Raw genomic sequence first — 21,704 nt, forward strand, 5'->3', positions numbered from 1 at the left:
TTGGCTTGTTCGCTGAGCTGGGCAATTTGGTTGCAAAAGTTTCATCACCAATCGAGGTGACATCATCAGTGCGTAGTTGGGCGTAGCGGTGGGTTACGCTACGCACAACTACGCACTGATGATGTCACCTCGATTGGTGATGAAACTTTTGCAACCAAATTGCCCAGCTCAGCGAACAAGCCAACGGCCATGAGTGATAAGCTGTCTCGACAGTGCTCATTCTTGAGCCTGGTCATCGCAAACGGTATATCGTAGCGAGTTTGAGCCCACTTTTTCTACCAAATATGTGGACACTCATTCTTTATGTTGTACACTCTTTGGTTCAATCACGGTTGTTTAATTGTTCAAATTCAAGTGTTTTTCATTCGCCCGGACTCGCCTCTCTTCAGCTCCCGCTGCTACACGAGAATGATATCATTGTGGATGGCGGGAACTCAGAATTTACAGACACTGAACGAAGATGCACCGAACTGGCGAAGAAAGGCATTTTATATGTTGGATCAGGTGTTTCGGGTGGTGAAGAGGGTGCTCGCCACGGCCCCAGTCTGATGCCTGGGGGCAACCCTAAGGCCTGGTAAGTGGAGTAGTCTGATTCTGTGCATTTTGTGATTTCTCTAGTTTTAAAGGCATCTGACTTGTGTTGCAGCCGTTTTTGGTCAACGTGATTGTCGACTTTACCTCGCATTTCGACCATCAAGCCTAAATTTGAGCTCTAGAGAGGTCAGTGGTTAAGGCGCTAATTTACTGACCGGAAGGTCCGTGATTCGAACCCAACCTCACCATCTCCCGTCTAGGATAGGTCAACTTGACGGTAGCTCAGATTTCGTGCTTCTTCCGGTGGCATGTCAGCTAGACACCGAAAAGGTTTTGTTTGGTCTAAATTTGATATGCTACAGCAACTTTACCTCCCGACTTTGAAGGCACCATTGCTGGTGAAGGCCAAACCTTCTAGGGTGGGGAGTTGTCTGTGGATTTCACACCATGTCATATCACATTTATAAAATCTAGAAGCCGAACTCAGTATTCTCCGTAAAGGGGAGTATGTGCGGTCGTGCGGCTTGTTTTGGTTAACAATTTCCATGGGTCGTTTGACTGTACACCGGTCAACTGATGTATCACCGATTAATTCCTGTCACCGTAATTGTGTAAAATTGAAAGCTTGATATCCATTATCGCACTTTAATGCGGCGAGCTTTGTGTAAACGCGAGTTGTTTGTTAAGCACTATTTCCGTTTCTGAATCGGATTACTGCTTTCGGCCACCAGACTAACCCCTACCCAACCTTCGTTTTGAGGCAAGTATTTGGTTGTCACTAAGGGTTTTAATTCTTACATTCTGTCGGAGATAAAGTTTGAATGATTCACCCTCTAACAGTGCCTCATTTGATGAGCTGCTCGTCCAGTTCGTCCTACTCAATTGACTTAGAATTGACTGAAATACCGCCTGCAAATCTAGCGTACATTTGGCAAGTGGACAGTGTTCAGACAAGACGAATGTCACTTCGTCTGCATAACGTGAGAAAAACTCGAGATCATAGTAAATACAGGCTCTATTCCATTCTAGAACACCGTAGTCCAGTTTGAAAGGATGTTTGTCTAGAACGGTGTTATTGGCGTTGATTGCATGAAGCAGGCTTCATTCTTAATCAAACGGAATTTCAAACCAGCCGAGGAGTTAACGTCGCAAGATAGTTTGGTAGACAACAAATAAATCCATCGATTGTTCGCCAAGTTTTTCCGAAAAGGTTCCATTCCGGCATGTCTTGATTCTGGTGTACATTGTAACAAAACGTATGTAAATATGTTTACGGCAATAGGTTTCCGAACTTACTGTTGTTGCTACCATAGCTCAAACACGTCTAAGTATTTCTGATCAGCACATGACCACACTACATTCTCATAGTGTTTGCGGTATTTCTGAGCAATCGTGTGTCCGACTTTCTGTTATTTCAAATACAACATATGCTAAGCATCTTGCCATAAAAGGCTTGGTTTGTCCTTTTCAGGCCAAGCATTAAACCGATTTTTCAGTCCATTGCGGCCAAGGCCAAAACCGGTGAACCCTGCTGCGATTGGGTGAGTGCCTCTATCTTGTTTTTTATTTGTTCTTCATGCGGTAGCTGTTGATCAATACACTCAACTAGCGACGAAACGCTTGCTATCCGATTTTCATGCGTAGAGACGCTTATGAACATCCACCTGCTCAGACACCTGAGCTACCAATTGTTCGACGCACTGCAAATCTCGTTTCTCTAACGTAGATGACGGTATCGATGCACCCTGTCCTGCAATGGAATTGCAACACAAGCCTAAGGAAATTTGTTGAGAAGTATGAATCCGAATTCACACAGCTCATCACACACCGCTAACAGGAGTAGCCTAGTTTAAAAAAACTTTATGAGTCACCTTTCGCTGTTCCTAATGGATTTTTGTGCGCGTTTACGGTGACATCACATTTAACGGCACCTTCTTCCATCTGCTCAACAACTGGTTTGACGAATTTAAAGCTGAAGTTCCCAAGTCGTTTGTCGTTAATGAGGCTGGCGAGAGTGTAACCATCTACAGGCACACCATTTAGTTATTATAAGGTATCCTTCGAGGAACTCGGTCAGCAATAGCTGACTTGCTACTGTACTAGCATAAACCAAGTCCTCCAAGTGAAAGAAGGCTGGTTTGCAGTTGAAATGCTTGACTGGACACATTCCAAGACCTATTTGATCCAATCTAAGTCCGATTTCGCAAACCTTTGAAATCGTTGGAGTTTAGATCATTAGCGTTTAGACTGGTACTCACCGGAAAGCCGATTGAACACCAGTGGGTATTCACCTGAATTGCTTTTCGATGCCTGGCTCAACAGTTCAGATGTTGACCTCTTATGGAAACGAACGAGCCATCTTTTTAGTGACAGTTCGCCCAAGGGAGGCTGGGTTTGCCTGTTCAACGGATTAACTGGAATAAGTTTCGGGTGTTCCATATTTCCTCAATGCATTGGGAATTTACTTCCATGCAGGACTCAATTGGGAGGCGTTGTGAGATGATTTTGGTACACTTGTTCCACTCCGTAAGAAGCCATACCATGCATACATATTTCAGATGCCTCCAAGTGGTGCGTAGGAAGTGTACGATCCAGGTTAACCCATTGTCCCTGAACGAAACTCATTGAATAACTGATTCACACCAAGCATAGCTGATTTAAATATTGTCCATTGACGTTTTAGGCTAAATCATATTTTGGGGCACCACGCAGTCCAATGATCCCAGCTGTTTCGGAAATCTCTAGTACCGAAACAGCCTATCGTTAACACATAGTTGTAGCTTTCTTCGTCCGTTGTCATTTCGTAGAGATTCTTATGCAAGACGGCTAACCAAATGGAAGTCAGTACGTATTTATATCTTCAGGGAATACGGTGATATGTCAGCTTCTAGCTCACCGTACTAAGGCTCTCAAAGCATCGTAGATGCCGTTTTTGCCACGGACTTTTGGGCCGCCAGCAGATACAACGGATAAGCGTAGTAATCGGTCTGTTGCGCGGATGCTTTCACAGACTTCAAACGAACCGCGGGGAGGTGATCATTGATGAGCGTCCAGTCAAGCAAACATCGCTTCGGTAACTTACAACACCGTGAGCCTCAGTAACTTCTGGATTGCCATAAATGTGCAATCTGAAGCGAGAAAAACTGATGGAGTAGTCGATCAGCCAACTATACTTGAGTTTTGAGTCCTTATTACGGACAGGCAGCGCATGTTACTGTGGAGTAACCCCAGCGTAAGAGCAAGGGGAGTCTGTTGTCTGGCTCCTTCCAGAGTGCAGCCAAATACACTGAACGTCGGAGCTTGACGACAGAGTTCGAAGTGGCCAAGGCTGTGGTTGCCGCGTAACGCGTGGATATCCGGGATAATGTTGAACGGAACTGCTAAGCCCTAAATTATACATCGTTCAACTGTGGTACCTCTCAGGTCTATAGCTGTTTTGCGTTTGTCGTTGTCAATGTACTGACGAGAACATTCTTGTCAGTAATTTGGATTTTCAAAGAAGGATGCACATTTGAGAGAAAAACAAAGCGATCCGACTGGTAACATCACTCGATGGCCTTTGTGCAATGAAGTTGGTCTTGTAGTTCGTGGTTGTGCTGCGGTCACTGAAACCCACTCTATTACTCTGTAGCTTACGAACGTGTGATACGTGAATAGCGGTGAAATAAATGTATTGATTCATCTAGAGTTGTTTCGCGGTTGTGCAGTTCGACTATGTTTGGTAGAAAAGATAATAGAATCGTTTGTCTTTTGCGATCTATTGTGTATATACCACTGGACAGGTTTGCTCTACGCATTCTGCTTGGTGAATGCATCACTTTTGACTAATAACAATTTTTTCTGTGTAGACCGGATCGGGTGGTGCCGGGCATTTTGTCAAAATGGTCCATAATGGAATTGAATATGGGGATATGCAGCTCATTGCAGAAGCATACCACCTCATGCGCGAAGTTGGCGGTCTGTCCAATCAGGAGATGTCGCAAGTGGGTTACAGTAGTTGAACATACCGTCCAATCCATTAGTCCATCCTGCAACATGTAGTACCATTGGCCTTGTTCTGTCTCGTTTCTTCGCTTGCCTTTCTAAGATATTAAGTACTGGCTACTTAACTAATCGATTTTACTGTAATTGAGGAACAATTTTTGCTTCTCGCTTGTTTGAGCATTTTTCTGCCATACAATCAATCCACACTGGGTATCTTTCGAATCGTTTAGTTAACCGCGAATTGGTCATTTACGCCTCATCTCACAAACTCCAACATCTAAAAGTCGCTTTCGCATAGTCTTCGTGTGAACGGTATTCGCCACATGACCTACCACTCAGGGCCGAGTTTGAAACCCAGTGAATAGTAAGCGGTATGTGGTATCCTGTCTTTTGAACTTTGTTATTCTATTGTTTCCGGAATTCCTTCCGGAGAAGGGCTTTCCCTTGGTCAGATTTCTTATTTCCAAAGCTCTGTTAGTTTTTGTTGTCTCTATCTCAGCCGTGGTCATGCTGGGGAAGCTGTTTAATTTGTGCAGTGTTTCTTGTTAGCGTAGTGCGTATCTAGTGTTTCGACCACCCGTAAACCACAGTCTATTAAGACGTTTGTGATTCATACTTGGTGCGATTGATCCACGTCTTTATTGACGCGAGTAGGGGTAGCAATGTTGATCTTCGCATTGTTTCAGAGTGACTGTTACTCTGACTATCTTGGTATGAACGACGTAAAGTAACATTGCTTTAGTTGAAAGATTTGAAGAGAGAAAGCATAAACTGCACCTCCGCAGTCAATGTGATCCACTATGTCGAGCTATTCAGCACCAATCCTTTCGACGTGCAAAAAATATAGCATTTCGGTGGGGTTGATACAAACTACTCAATTTGGCTAAGGGGTTGGATATTTATAAAACTCCCAGCAACGGGTCTTCCATGGCGGCACAATGAGCCAGCCTCCGCTGCGAAGTTCCTTGTCAACGTTGACTCGATCCGTGGATGCTGGCGTATGGTTCGTATGCCACTGGCTGTCATGAGCATCCGCGTTGTGGTTGGCACCCAGTGCGTCGCCAGTCCAGTCCTCTGCATACTGTATCACGCGTTGTTATAAAGACACCTGCGCGCGATTTACCTTGTATATTTTCATTAGACGGTCGCCTTACTCTGTTCGACCGTGCCAAGTAGGTGTCATTACTTACCACCACTTCATTTAAGTTCTGGTAAATATGCCCCATGTTATTTGTTGAATTCACTCACTTTTGTTGCAATGACCCCAAAGGTTTTAGTTTCCCGCTGACTGTCTCCAAATCGTTTGAACATTCCATGTTTAGTGGTTTCGCTTCGAACAATGGTGCGCTATCACTCAGGTATTGGGGCGAGATGGCTCAGTGGTTAAAGCTCGAATTTACTGACCGGAAGGTCCGTGGTTCGAACCCAACCTCTGCATCTTGACTTCTTCTGTCTAGACAGGGACAACCTGGCGGTATCCCAGCCCTCGTGCTTCCTTCTGGTGGCATGGCGGCGAGGCACCGAATGGGTGTTACAGCTGAACGATTTATTTTATTGTTCAGGTGTTCAAGAAATGGAATGAAGGCCCGTTGGAATCGTACCTTATCGAAATTACCGGACACATTTTGTCATTCGAGGATAAAGATGGCTCAATGCTGATCGATCACATTTTGGATACTGCTGGACAGGTTTGTCGTGATCTCGGTTCCTCCACAACTTGTATTGTCCCATCACTTCTTCATGTGGCATCTTGTCCTAGTATGGCATTTAATTTGCTCTAATCTTTCCTCGTTTTTCCGATTAGGGGTAGTTAACGCACTCAGAGAGTGGTAGTCCCCTGAGCAGGACATATTTTTCTAAATTCGGACTGGTTTTTGCAGTGTGGGGAAAAGGGGACACGCCCTTTCGATATCCTTCAAACGTAAGTATGGGAAGGGCGACTGTGTATTTGGCTTAGGAGGGGTCACGGAAACGGCCAAAAATATTCTGAATTGCTATGGAAGAGAATATTGAAAGCGTAATTTAGGTAATTGGTCGTTGTTTTTTTCGTTGGGCTGGGCGATTAGTTTGCACAAAGTGCCTATTTCAGAAAACAAACCAAACCTCTTATTATGAAATCGTTGACAGTTTACAAAAACCTAACGGCAGTTCGCCTTGAGTAGGACAATACACTTCTCAATACGAAGGTTGACCCCTTGTGTGGATGTCTTTTAGTTCCAAAACTATACATTCGTGTACAGACATCTTATGTTACACCTGTTGCCTCTGACAACTGGTCTGGGGGCATCCTTATGATTAGTTGCAACACGATTATGAAGAATAACGAGATTTCACTGCAACGCCACCGTATAGATGAATCCTCTACAATAAAAGCTGAAAAATGCGGTTGAATCCAGCACGGTTGTTGTGTCACACAGTGAAACACTCAGTTTAGAAACTGACGGAAAGTGAGCAGTTGCAACCAACGAGTTGATGTGCAAGGAACGTCACATAGACCCCGTTCTGAATGACGGCTTGTATCAGTGCTATCCAGAATCTGTTATTTTCCTCAAACCTCACCACTTGAGTCATTTGTTAGGATGTCCCAATTTTAGAGGGTAAATTATTCGATTCAATGTGACAACTGGGCGGATCATGGAGTTCGCAGTTTTCCAAGAAACGATAACCGTTACTGGTCAGAAATGTACAATCTTCAGGTTGCAGTGTGATTCAGAAGCATGGAACGAAAAATGAATCGCTTCATTGTCAACTACATAGTAGCCGCGACTCACGGTGAAGCAATTCATTCGTCTCAGTCACTCAATACTTGGTTTCGGATGACCGAACAACGTAGGATTGCGAGCGCACTCTGGAGGCCACATGCCGGTTCATCTGTGAATATACAACCGTTGTTGTTCATCTCCAAAGTCAATGGAATTCAGTCGAATAAAGTCTTAGCTAATAGCCACGTAGAAAAATTGTTCGTTCGAAGTCCTTTTGGCAGAACCACGCAAAGGGTGGAAACGAGCCATAGGAGATCAAGCAATGACTTGCAGTGAAGTATGAAATCCATTACCAGCAAACTCAGTTGGGAAAAGGCACTCAACTTCGTTTTCTGAGTGATCATATTCGATATCACTGAAGCGCTGCCCTTGTACAACTCAGGGTTTGTAGCTCAAGCTGTTAGGGAAGAGGCTCATGCTCTTGTGATAAGGCACCCAGTAGTATCCCAGTCCTTGTGCATACTTCGATCCTGACGGTGTCTGCTTATCGAAAGACCACAATTGTTGAACGAACGACGAGTGTAACCTTCACTACGATGTCAACTTGTTCTAGCAAAGACTCAAGCTCTTCTACAATGCCTCCTTATTCAGCCTTCATAGCTGTCGCAGGACCTTTGACTGAGAGGTCTGTCCCATCTTACTGATCAACTATTTCCTTCGGTCACAAGTTTATGTATCTCTGCGTAGCTGTTTAAATGTGACAAATCAACAAACGAGTTGAAGATGGCAGAGGACATTGTCCCGTCAACAAGCTAATTGAGTATTTCCTCATTTCTGTACGTATCCTTGTTGAAGACCCTTGATGTAAAGGCTAGTGAGGTGACCTTCGGTGTATCTACGAATTCTGTTATCTCGTCTGTGTTTTTATCGGTTGACTTTTGTTGCCTCGTCATCTTTGTAGAAAGGAACCGGAAAATGGACTGCGATTTGTGGTCTGGAACGTGGCTCACCCATAACATTGATAGGTACGTGTTTGTGTTTACATTGTTAGTCAATAATTTAAAAATTCCACTGTAGCCTTCAGACAATGTACTAATTAGACGTTGTGCATGACGAAGTGGTATCGAGCAACGTCTGTACCTCCTTTTAATGCATGTTTCATATTCAGTCTTACTCTGTACCAAGCATACCGAACTGACGATAGTCATCGATGTCTTCCAGTTGTCCGGTTTTTCCACACTCAATGTTGTTAAACACATTTTGAAGTGGGAAGGGAATCTGGTAAAACGCGGGTTTTGATGATAGAGTTGATCACCCAGGTGCTATGCTAGTTGAAATCCTTCTTGGAACTAGCTAAAGTCATCCGCATGTGAATTTCACAAAAGACTCTAACCGCCCAGCTGTAAAACCCTTTCGGTGCCTAGCTGCTGTGCCACCTGAAGGAAGCATGAGGGCTGGGATACTGCCTGGTTGCCCAAGCCTAGACAGGGGAAGTCGAGATGCAAAGTTCGGGTTCGAACCACTGATCTTCCGGTCAGTAAATTTGCACTCCAACCACTGAGCCATCTTGCCCCGAACTCTACAAGTAAAGAAATGGATACGGTGTGGCCAGAATTTATCTAATACGGCAAATTTGACCGACTGAATCCTGGTGAAATTGCTTGTTTGGTATTTTAGCAAGTGGCTTTGGTAGTGCACGTCTACCTAGGTGGTGTGTTGTGAGCATAGTGTTTCAAAATAGTGTGTTTATCACAAATGTAGATCCACGATAATGGCTTCGCGGGTGTGACAATCGAAGGACGAGGTACCTATTGTGGTATTCGACAAATCTCGGTTGAAATTACCGTAACAAGCCCTAGTATACTTGAAGTTCCAGTATGGCGTGAACCATGCGATATAGGTCACCACGGTCCGTGGGGTAGTCCTTAAGATTACAGCGTATAGATATGTGGATGGATATTTTAACCTATGGTCAACATTTTCGTTGTAGCTCAGTCAAGAGTTTAATTCCTGTACAGTTGAACTAGGTTCCGTACTCTACTAACCCGAAAAATCGCCGGTGTGCGGACTACTGTAAGGACAGATCAGTCTGTTTTCATAAACACAAAGTTCACCAAGTTTGCGACTTCGTTGGCTGCTGTTGGTCAATAGCCCCTACTCTGAAGGCTTCGGGCTTGTTACAACTGGTAGTTCCCTGTTTGAGTTTGCTTTCTCTGTGCTTAAACTCCAACTGAACCTGTTGAACTCGTACAGCAGTATTGTCACCAGTCTTCCATTTGCAAATCCACAGACTTTCGGCATTGTCCGGTATGTTGAGCAGACACAGCATAGTTGGCGTTCCTTTCCGTTAGTTCTTTCAGCCTTGGAACTAAGCATTGCGCATGTTGTGATCTGTCACTTTATTTTCTTCAGCTGAGGCGGTCTTTTCTCGAATACTGTCGTCGATGCATGATGCTCGTGTCGAAGCTTCCAAAGTTTTACCTGCTGTGTCGAAATCAGGTCCTGTGGACAAAAAGGAGTTTGTGGAAAAAGTTAGACAGGTCAGTTTTTGATCCACGTTGACATCTAGGGAATTAGGAAAAAAGTTCAATAAAGATTTTCCTTGCTTCTAGACTCACTCAGTTTTCTGAGACCGATATATGACTGAAGACGATGGACAGTGAAATGCTTTCACATTGAGTTTAATCATGGCGATGAGTTGGGGATATGCTTGCCTTTATGGGTTGTGTGAAGATTTGCTAATCACGGTAGATAACCTTCATGGCATTGATGAACGTGGTGCAGTTTAAATTCAGGGGTGGCCACGTCAATAGAATCAACTTCAGGCGGAACAGTAGCGCCCCACAATGCAACTGGGTCTCATGAAACACCGGACGTACCTCTGAAGTTGAGGGCTTAGTCAGAGCCATTGATCGGGTACGGACCGACAAGCCACAGCAGCTCCCAAAGCCATCACAAATCGAATCGAAGCAGCAGTCGGATGAACAGCGTCCTCAAGGGGAAGGTGTCCGGAGGCGAGCCTGTAAAGTCAACGCAACCTTACATCTGACCAGTATGCATCTGAGTTTGGTCCAATGTCTGCTCCAATTTCAACCGTCAAACAAATCCGTCTTCGGAAGCATTAAATCCTAATAGCCTGTTGCGAGTACATACCAACATATGTTTAAGACCGCGGACTTTGTTTCTTTTGAAGACCAGAAACTCTCAGTACAATGCAACGGGCTTTCTTCTACCTTGAGTTTTGTCTGGATCTATGTTGTCAGCTCTAGCGGTAGGAAAATACGGTAGACGTCTTCAAGACCAGAAAAAACATTCTACGACTTCCACAGACCTCAACAGACCAAGAAATACTTTTGCAACAAAAGCTCCAAATGTCATTCGCTCGGATACGGTACATACCATCATAGATTGCCGTTTGTTTGTTCGCTGAGGTGGGAATCTTAATTCATTTGTCCCATCTAAATGTACCGTGACTATGTTCACACTGGGGCGGGGTAGACATTTTGGGACTAGATCATCCAACTACTATCACTAATTGCCCACTACCTCAAGCTAATTGTATAATACGTTTTAGTATTGTGCTGTCTGTCCTCTGACTTGGCACGGTGTGACCACAGGGAATTCGGTTCAAACACCTTTGAAAAGGAGGTTACGTTAAATTACTCTCAAATTACATACGAAAGTTAGGAATGCTCAATCAAACATCGGATGCATTATGCGACATTCCTCATGATTTCCAAGATTATCATCGAAGTGAAGTGACGAAGCATCCTTTGCTTTTTGATGCACAACATTCTTCAGGCTTTTGCGTGAAGTTGAACGCAACAAACAGGTCACCAGCATTGGATGTCAAATCAGTGTGAAGCAGCGTCCAAATGCCTCGAAGTAATCACAGCGGAATAATATGTTATGCAAATTAAATCCCATGACATCATCATGGCATAATTCTGCTCTGGCTAGTCAGACAGAATCAGCTCTTGTTTATCGCGGAGTAGGCTCCCAGGCCGGACGACTTTTTGGTTTCGGTTTGGTCACTGCCAGTCGGTCACTGACAAACCTGCCTTTCGCGTCCGTCCTGCTTGGGCTGACGAGACTTCTTCCATTCGTCTCCCTCGGTATCAGGTCAGGATCCTCATGAATGCTGTACCTCGGATACCCACCTGGTTAACACCAAGGTCTTGCTCTCGTCCTGGCTTCAAGCCAGCCTAACACATATACACCAATCAACTTTAGTGCCTTGTCTATGGATTCTTTGATAAGCTTCATTTACAGAAAATTTCCAAATCTCACACTACTAACAATCTTTGAGTGGTTCAGAGGAAGGATAAGATTCTTTGAAAGCTTCATTTACAGAAAAATTACAAATCTCACACTACTAACAATCTTTGAGTGGTTCAGAGGAAGGATAACTTCGCAAGACGGTGAAACTCCAACCTGATAGGTCGTTACTCAAGGACTAGTCATAACCTGAGCATACGATGTGCAGTCCATGATTGACGGATGAGGGGTGATGTATCCTGTCCAAATACGAGTTAATCACAATACTGATCAGCCGCTGGTGGTCGAAGGTTTAGGTGTCCCAACTACTAGCTGAGATGTCGTGGGCTCGATACGTCCTGTAGTTCCGTGAGGTACATACTACTTATTATTCCCAATGATGGTGAGACATTTTCACAGTGTTTTTCGGCTTTATACCGTAGATTGCCTTCACTTACAGGGTGAAATCTCAGTTGAAACAGTTTCAGCCGTTTGACGAACAGGCCAACAGCCACCTAATCGACAACCAAGTTTCCGATGCAGCCAGTCTTGCCTTTAAGTATAGTTCAAAGATGCATGAATGTGTATGTCTATTTACTACGTCCATCGAATGCCCGTATGACTTAATGGGTTGCTCGGATTTCACGAAGAGACACACGTGGGAGTTCCTCAATCTTGGAGCACTTTACTTGCATCTCGAGGGATGATAAGCTTGCTGTTGGGACGGCTGCTTCCTGCACAGTTTGCAAACAACCTCGAGACCTCTCTCATGTGATATCGAGTGACTCATGTGAAAGTGCAATAGCAAGCCAAAAGAGAGAAGGATTTTCTACACTGGCTATTGCTGTGTGGTAAGTTTATCAGACGGATCATCGTGTGACAAAAGTGTTGTCTGCTGGGGAAGCAGTCGTATTTCACAAAGGTAAAAGCTGCATGTGTTCTCAAAATCCCTTTAATAGAAACAAAGAAAATACGAACACAGACGACAGACAGGAGATTCATATATTGCATCAGCAAAATGACGGGTTTTAAATATTCTAAGTCATGTGGATAACGTCCTGGTCACAAGGGCGGACAAGAGCAGGCCAATGTTGTTATTTTTAAGGTACATTATCTGCTGATGGCCTATCCTTACCTAACTGGTTTGTTTTAGCTAGAAACCAATGATGGAGCAATTTCATCAATAATGAGAAAAGTGAGGCTGAAGTGCAGAGTTGCTTACTTCGTTTGGGCCAAGGCAAGAAGTATCGGTTATACTGCCAAATTGCAGTCGACGACTTTGCGAACTGCCGATAATTCCCAAGGCAGGCGCCCCCATAGGACCACAGGTTTACCAGCACATGACCTGGCCAAATTCGTAGCAGGTACCCTTAAACCAATTGCCCGTAAGCGATTCAGGCGCGCCCGGAAGTCACTTGGTTTTGTCCCAAAGATAACCGGCCTGTTCTTTTAGTTTTGTTAACAACTTGGTGTGCACACATTTCCCTAAGACAGATGATGACAGCGAAGCTATTATCAGACACAAAGGATGAGGACAAACGCAATTTGGTATGGATGAGATTGTTGAATGAACCAGAATGTCACTGTGTTTTGAACGCAGTTAGTTATTTTCTAGCGGAAGGGTCTCCAATATCCCCGTCAAGCTAATCTAAGTACTAAAATCAAAGCTGAGTAAGCTTTTTTAAATGCATGTTGAGATCGCCGAGCAAGCTTATATTAACTTCGCCGTATAAACCAAACAAGGATGTTCCTCCCAGTTGCAAGGAAACTCAATGGAGGTCACAGGAGGAAGTAAAGCAATCAAAATAACGACTGTTCTATCAGTCTTTTGAAACAAATTCTTGACACTTATATTTGAATTTCACGCATTATTTGGTGAGTTGGATTGGAAATATCAGTCAGTCGCAGATAGGAACGGAAAATCGTGTTTCCTTGTTAGCGATATTCGCGCATCGAGTTTCCTGTTGGATTTGTCGCATGGACTGAACTGAGAGACCAGTTACGTGAAACCTTCGCCTTGTATTTCTTGGAATAGTTTGTAGAAGTGATATTTTTACCGCGGGGTTTTTCGCTCCTTCGCGCCCACCTCACCACTATGTACCCCTTTGTACCTCAATTTGCCCATCAGGCTCTGTTTGCGTCGAAGGTTATTTCATATACTCAAGGTTTCATGCTACTTCATCGTGCTCACGTCGAGTTCGGGTGGAAATTGGATCTGGGTGCGATCGCCCTGATGTGGCGAGGTGGCTGTATCATCCGAAGGTAAGCTACTCAATATCTCTTAGTAATAAAGATAAACTGACAATCTCCATATGAACAGAATCTGTCTACCAGACTTCGATCTGCCAAGTAATGCGTTAGTGTACAACTAAAAACAGGTTGAGGATTAACAATCTCATATAGACAAAGTCGAATCAAAACTTGAAAACCCAGGAAGGGCTTTTTCCAAAAAAAATTTTGATGCCACCATGCCCATTTTGGTATTTTCGCAAACTAACGGATCATGGCGTTCATTTCCATACGACAAATACTCCATTCGATATCAGGGTATAGATGATTGCCTTTTGCCCAAAGTCTCTCGACAATACTTCGATCCACTAAGTGCAAGTCCAGTCAGTCCAAGCGGCCAGGTAGTCAGTTGCTAGGTAACTTCAGGCGGCCTATATCAAGGTAGTGTGACCCTGCAAATGGCGTCGGATGTCTGCTCAAAGCCACTTTCGCTTAAAAACTATCAACATTTCGAAGTCGTATCTGGAAGTGCGTTTTATAGTACCTGGATGCAAAGCGTTTCTGTTTTTTAGCACTGGATGTTGATTATGACTGTCGAGAACTGATTTATTAACTACACAACTCTTTTCCTCTCCGACGTAACAGTAAGTTCCTGGGAAATATCAAGGAAGCCTTTGTCAAGAACTCGGAGCTAGGGAATCTCCTACTCGATCCGTTTTTCACCAACATCATCAAAGATTGCCAGGTAAGTACACCTTGTTCCCTCCAGGTCGAACTTCTAGTTAAGAATAACATGCGGAATTCACTAACCCGCGATTTTCTCCCTCATTGTCATTAGTGCGATATACAAAAAACACGTGCTGCGATGGAAACACGACTCCTTGATGATAAACCACGTTGGCTTCATTACGTTTCACAATCGTTGTTATCCTTGTGCACAACAGCCACCAGTCTAGATGACACTTGTAGATCTGTTACTCCCAGGTTATCAATCTCATTGCTCACTTCTCGTTCTGATAGGCTAACGTCTACGTTGTATTTCCATTGCTCTACTTAGGCTGCCTGGCGAGAAGTTGTTGCGACAGCCGCCTTGAACGGGGTCCCAGTACCGGCTTTCAGCTCAGCTCTGGCGTTTTATGATGGGATGCGTTGTCCTCGGCTTCCTGCCAATTTGCTTCAGGTTAGTGTGACGGAATCAACACCACATTATAATCCACTCTATCCCCTTGGCTTCTTACCAGGTTTTCACTCTTTCTGACGTTGCCTACTGAATTTTTTATACGCCTGTCTCTGTACTAAACTCAACATCGCTTTGCGGCTGAACAGTTGAGCAACTACATGTGGTGGTGCCTTTTTGCATGTGTCCCATGATGCAACAATCACAGACACGCCTTCGTTTTCTAGTAAATTAATGTTAACTTCGTATTCATCACCTAGCGAACTAATGCATCGCATGAAATCGAACCCATGTGATTGTACAAAGCTGGTTATTTCAGTGGAATAGACATGCATGCACTACAACAATCACCTTTCGGAGGTGCCATTCAATCTGCTCCCGTTCTAGTATGTGCTTCAACTTTTTTGCGGAAGACTAGGGCCTTTAAATGTCACGAAACTCCCGAGTAGTCACAAAGTGAAAATATAATTGTGAATGGTAGGATAAAGAATTTTCCATAGCATTTGTTCGGCGAACTAGGCGTTTTCTATTGCCGTTGAAATTTCTATTAAAAAAGTGCCCCTAAATATATTCTGTTGCTTTCTTGAGTTCACCCCTGTGTCGTAGTTTCAATCACAACTGCTGGTGCATGTGCTTTCCAATGAGGATACAGTGTCGCAACCACTTTAGAGGCATATTCAGAACCTATTTTCTCTTCCCAGAAAATTAGCCAAGATCGTCCATTGTTCACTCAAATGACAGATTCCAGAGTACATATCAGATATTAAAATGGGGAAAATAAATGGTTGGGGATTATTTTCTCGCGATTGTCCCTGAATCGGAAAGTGTTCTTTATAATACGCAGGTTCAAAGCGTTTATCTAGGAAGATGACTATGGGTTTCCGTAATTACACAAACGAATTCGCGTCAATGATTGTCACCCCTCAAAACGACCCTAGTTCTGGGGATCCATAAGATGCATAGTGATAGTTCTTATGCAAATATAAAGTAACTGCAGTACAGACTGATTTGGTTTTACACTCCAAAACCTTAAGCTGAAACTTCCAAAGCCATTAAAAAGCCTATGAATTTTGGATTAGCTGCAACGAGTTACTAATTACTTGGTGGCGTATTCAACCGATTTAGTTTGTCTGACTTCGTCTTCTCGTTTCGCCATCCCAGAACGGGAGTCCGTAGCACTGCGAAGAAACGAATCGACGCTGTGAATTAGTGCTTCCTAATTCAGTATCAAATGCACCCGTATTCACACATCGGGTTAATCTGTTTTTGCTCTTGGCAACTGAATGTACAGCAGACTACGGTGGTCAATTCTTAGGAGCGCCTTTCATCCGTAAACTTGTCATCATGTCTTTCCGCGACACTCAATGTTTTCCGCGTTTTTTCGGTTTCAGGCTCAACGGGACTACTTTGGTGCGCATCAGTTTGAGCGTATCGAGAATCCTGGCACGTTTGTGCATGCAGATTGGACCGGACACGGCGGATCGGTGGCATCAAGTACCTATCAGGCATGATAGCACAACTGATGTATTTTGATAGACAAAACTAACTCTATTTCCCTGTCGACACTAGACTGATAAGCTATCCATATTGCTTTGAAATTTTACATTTCATTAACGTTGTGATAAAAAACATCGTGGTTAGCGTTGTTTTCATTTTCTTTTCACTTCTCTGGGGCATGCGTGCTCGGTGGAGAAAGACGGTGGAGTTAGGATTCGGTTGACCAACAATGAGGATTAATCCGAATCGTCATCCGAAAGATAGGAAGTGTGTTTTTCTTCGTCTGCAGGTGCCGCGTCTGCTTGACGCTCGGGGTTGGCAGAAGTGGTTGTTTTGGAGACGTTGCTTGCGGATGTAGGTTTAGCACTTTTCCCCTCACATGCTACAATTTTGATCTGGAATCACATGGAAAAGAAAGATTACACCGGTCTGAAAATACAGTGGATGTGGCATAATGGTGACAAAAACGGGAATTAGTGAGAATGCCTAATTATTCCTAGCTGTTTGAGATGCTCTACACGTACTACCGAGGTCATAATACACTGATTATGTACGTAGGCTGGGAATATTGCTGTATGAGGGAATTCGCTGGGACAAATCCTGATAACAGGAATACCTCAGTTCTCGGTCTGATACCCCAGGCTAGTTTTTCCAGCAAAAATCACCAAGGGTCATAGAACCAAGTCAGAAACATGGATACCGCGTCGTATTTGAATTAGATTCAGCGACAACCATTGGCAACCGGCACTCAGCGGATACTGAACCATGATTGACCGTTAGGTCCACACTTCCAGCTAATCAGAGCTCACCTCAATTCTGAACCAGCAAGCGACCCTATCATCTGACCAATCACGTGCGAGTTTGGCTTCTTGGCCGAACACCAATGCAGCCCATAAGTGTGGGCGGATTGGGTTCAGGATACCGCCTAATGCAAATATGGGTAACAGTCGTAGCAAGCACCTTCAAGATGTAAGCAAGAATGAGCCAAATGACGATTCTAGAGGAAGCAAATTATCTGGAATATTAATAAATCGTTTCGCTGTAACACCCCTTCGGTGCCTAGCTGCCATGCCACCCAAACGAAATACGAGGGCTGGGATACTGCCAGACTGCCCAAGCCTAGACAGAGGAAGTCGAGAGGCAAAAGTCGGGTTCGAACCGCAGACCTTCCGGTCAGTGAGTTAGTGCTCTAACCACTGAGCCATCTCGCCCCGGGTGAGTTAGTGCCTAACCACTGAGCCATCTCGCCCCGGGTATACAGCCCGGTAAATCAGCGAAAACAAGAAAAAGTTCTCGACCGTGTAAACTCTTATATTTGTCCCTACTCTAGTCCCGGAAAAAACGCCGAAGAAAACAGCTTCATCGCAACAAGCTAGTGCAAAAGTCACAACGACCCCGCGCTATTTAAAGGGGGCTTATCGACGTTGGTCCAGGCTGTCTGATCAACGCTTAGTGAACGCCAACATCGACAACATCTATGAAATGCCTGAACACTGACAATAGTCGGTCGTGCTTCTGTGGCGTGCCCGAACACTCATCGGCTTTTGCTGAATTTATTGAGTGATTGAATGGTCTGGATACTTTCTGGGTTCCCTATTGAGATTTTGGTGGAGGTTTGGGGTCTCAGTAGGTTCTGGGCATTCTGGGGTTATTCTCAGAAATCCGACCTTCCGGACATGAACAGTGACAGCTATCTTAAACTTCCGGCAACCAGGGTCCTGATGCTGTATCCACTATTGCATATTGTTGCTTGTAAACACTGTTGTGCAATGAAGTTATGTACGGGTCCTAATCATCTTATACTAGACCTTTCCGAAGTACTGTCTGGCTCTCATTGCCGATGCAGTAATGTTTGGGTACGTCAGCAATTGGCCACTGGTTTGCTCATCGACCTGGGTGACTTACTTCAACCGGATTGCCCATCTTAGCAAACAAACCAACAGTCAGCATTAAACATGAGCTACTTTCTCCCTAACTATAATGAATATGCCATTGGAGTGCGGTTTACGGTTTCCAAACCGAAATTGGGATTTGCGAGAAGCCGTCCACGAGGCCTTTTGATGCATTGCTTCTATACAGGTAGGAAGAAGCACAGGAGCTCAGACAGCTTGGCTACTCAAGTCTGACCTAAACAGAGGCATGCAATAGACGGCTGGTTCGAGGAAGCAAATTTTATANCATGCAATAGACGGCTGGTTCGAGGAAGCCTCATTGCACGGTCGTCAGCCTCATGCACATGGTCTTAAGTTTACTGATGGGATCTAGAAAGAATTCGTTTATTGAGATGTACTTAATCCATCTACGGTCGAAGGGAAAGTCAGGCATAGGACGATTACAGGCATCTCCGTTGGGGGCTCTTACCTTAAACTGGTTGAGTCCGATTAGGTGAGAGGGGAATGACACAACTGGAAGCGTGTCAATGACCTAGCTTTTTACATTTTGAGCTGTTCGCAAATTTTATACCGAAGATGACGCTGCTCCGTACCGTAGTTAGCGTTTGTCGTTGGAAGTGGTGAGGTGGTAGCAATCACACTGAGCATGGAAGGGACCAAAAGTCAAAAGCTCCTTTAAGTTCTGACACCCACCCGTGTGTGCGAATGCTCTTCGGTTTTGCTACTTGCGAGTTCAGTAGCCGGTTCTCGGGCAGCTCAAATAACTCGTGTGGTCCCCAGTGATGGAAATCTGACTCATACAGCTAGTCAAGTAAGTGTTCCACTCACGAATTTCAGACTCGATAAACCTTGAGTATAAGGTAGGTAGCTATAGGAAACGGGCATTCGGAGAAGCACCAGACTCTTGACAGTTCTATCGGAATATGAAATTGGACCTGGATAAACTACCTTTATCAGGCCCCAAAAAGACGTTTAACTCTCAAGGAGCTTTCTGTCAGGAAAATGTTCGGAAAGATGACCCAAAATCTGCGGCCTGAGATGGCTGGAGGACCTATGACTACCCGGCTGCACACTGAGGAGAAACGCGCCTTGAGTGATCAGCCTACCTACCAGGAAAAATCAAGCGCTTCAGCAAGGTGCTTTTCACTCCATCGGGAAGACAAGCACAATCGTTTTCCAGTGGACAGAGTACCTTAAGAAAGAACTGCAAGATATGTGAGCCCTGGGTTGGCATGCGTAGGATTCCATAATATTGTTGGCTCATCTGTCTCAGTCCGTGTTTGAAGATTGTCATTTTCATATTTATTAACGTTATTGTTGTACTGACCAGTTCGGTTGGTTCGGATGGTTCTTGCATCGCACAATGTGCAGATCAAGAGTTCCTAGCATTGTGCCCTCATCTAAGATTTGAACCTAGATTGTATTACGTATTTAAGTGAAGTCCACGAAGGTGAGGGGCCAGTAATGCTCAAACTGAAATGAGTCTTTCGATCTCGACATCAAAGGAGGAAATCACCATATACTGAATGGATAAGTAGGGTATGAAGTGTTGAATAGAACCAATATCATGGTCTTGCAGAAAATTCTGCTATTGCTATATAAAGATTCTAATTTCACATCCCCACATTCTATTTCAGTCACCGTGCATTCCGATACGCGCCAGCGGGTGGTACAGATAAGGCTTGCTGAAAAGCTAAATGACAGCGAGCTGCCGCTTTTGGACATTAGTGTATATGGCAAATGGGGATCATGAAATACATAGGTAAACTTGGCTCGCAGTGATATTGAATAGACGTACCTTATCGACCGTCATGATAGCAGATGAGTCTTTAATTTCCACATCGTTCATCACCAACGTCCAGACGTTATCACAGAATCGGTAGGTGTTCAGGTGCCCCTTCAAGGAGAGTCTATTCTTGACACGCTTGGCTAGTGCTAAACTTATACACTGGTCAAATTTCTGTATGACCTGAAGAGATAAGAAATAGGCTTTATCGTCTCTAGTAGCATTTACCTTAAGTGCTGTTTTCTGCTGCAGTAGCTTGTGTTCGACCATTTCGTCCAGTGCTTCTTGCAGCGTGTTTCCAAGGGTAGTTCTACGATACATTTGATGATACGTCATTGTCGGGTGGTTAAATGTTGCAAAGCAGATGATCAGAATAATAGGCGACGTGATATATACAAAGTGGATGGGGTGATGGAAGTAGACCGAGCAATGTTGAGAGGGATTACAATGGCTGAAACGGGCGAAAAGAGAAGAGGCATAATCTTCCATGATTAGGGCACGACTATTTGACAATAACTCTTCAACAGCCCACTATCGGTTTCGTTCTCTCGGAGCTCAATTTGTGAGGCCAATTAGCCAACAACGTCGAGACAGTAACATCAATGCTGCATACCAATGTTTCAATGATTCACAATCGAGCAGTGGCAAGCGGTATTTGTGTTATACCACGAAACCTAGGTAAAGAAAATTTGCCCTAATTACTTCGTCATGCAAAGACGCTATGTGGTAGTTCGGTTTCACTGCCTTATTTCGGCATATGATGTTTGGCAACCGCTTCATCATCATCGAAGACAGCGATATCAGTGCTGACACTGGTGCTTCATTGCCGTACAACCATAAGGTTCATCTAATGTATTTAAAGCATCATCATCGAAGACAGCGATATCAGTGCTGACACTGGTGCTTCATTGCCGTACAACCATAAGGTTCATCTAATTGTATTTAAAGCTCTACAGTGAAAACAGAAAAAGAGTTGTTGAGGGAGGGCGCCTAGTGCTGGACTATGCCAAGCATTCTGAGGTGCCTACACCTCCAGGCGCTCAATCAATCTGGAAACGGGCAGCACGAACGCCATTGAAATCGATTGGCCACCATTTCTCGGTCTCCAGCCAAACACAGGTGGGGTTTATAAAGGACCTCATTCTGGAAGGCGTACAACATTAACAACACCCGAATTCTTCGTAATTTCTTTCAGACCCTTCTGCCAAGTCATACGCTGTCCACTTCGCAGTTCCTGCCATTCTGAAAAAGGCACGGAGAACAATGCTCATCCCCGTAGACGGTGTTTCGGTATGAGCAGCACATGGCTGAGCCATCGAAGTCGGTGGTGCTGGATGTTTCCTCGATGAAGGTACCTGCCGCATAACCAAATACCCGTTTTTTAATCACCTCGTTACTAACATCCTGATGCCATCCAAAAACAGCCACGCTTCTGAGGTATCCGTGGTAAAAAAAATCTGAAGACGCCTCACATCATCTGTCCGCAGAGGTCATGTCCCACACCCATAAAACAACACAGCCCTGTAGTCTGGTACACGCGACCCTTGAGATTTATTGACACGCATTTTTGACGCCACAAGTGGCACAAATTATCAAACGCGATTCGAGCCTTTGAGATTCTCGCACTGACTTCATTAGACACATTT

General features: G+C 44.3%; 2 protein-coding genes across 2 annotated transcripts in view; one reads left to right on the forward strand and one right to left on the reverse strand.

Annotated features, from left to right (window-relative positions):
- T265_07435 (hypothetical protein) overlaps nt 1-16,774 on the forward strand; it is a gene marked incomplete at both ends in the record, with an annotated part of 20,192 nt that extends 3,418 nt beyond the window's left edge. Inside the window, 10 exons of the mRNA XM_009172953.1 lie at nt 390-574; nt 2,006-2,075; nt 4,383-4,517; nt 6,081-6,206; nt 8,182-8,245; nt 9,633-9,760; nt 13,606-13,739; nt 14,352-14,451; nt 14,764-14,886; nt 16,275-16,774. Of these exons, the coding sequence (XP_009171217.1) occupies nt 390-574; nt 2,006-2,075; nt 4,383-4,517; nt 6,081-6,206; nt 8,182-8,245; nt 9,633-9,760; nt 13,606-13,739; nt 14,352-14,451; nt 14,764-14,886; nt 16,275-16,394 (1,185 nt within the window). The remainder of the gene's footprint in view (nt 1-389; nt 575-2,005; nt 2,076-4,382; nt 4,518-6,080; nt 6,207-8,181; nt 8,246-9,632; nt 9,761-13,605; nt 13,740-14,351; nt 14,452-14,763; nt 14,887-16,274) is intronic.
- T265_07434 (hypothetical protein) lies at nt 16,196-20,430 on the reverse strand (the record flags this gene model as incomplete). The annotated part of the gene is made up of 3 exons (XM_009172952.1): nt 16,196-16,775; nt 20,071-20,241; nt 20,287-20,430. 3 exons carry the CDS (start codon nt 20,392-20,394, stop codon nt 16,617-16,619), a joined length of 438 nt encoding a protein of 145 aa, XP_009171216.1.
- Nucleotides 20,431-21,704: the final 1,274 nt, after the last annotated feature.

Source organism: Opisthorchis viverrini, assembly GCF_000715545.1.
Source record: "Opisthorchis viverrini unplaced genomic scaffold opera_v5_173, whole genome shotgun sequence".
NCBI lineage: Eukaryota > Metazoa > Platyhelminthes > Trematoda > Opisthorchiida > Opisthorchiidae > Opisthorchis > Opisthorchis viverrini.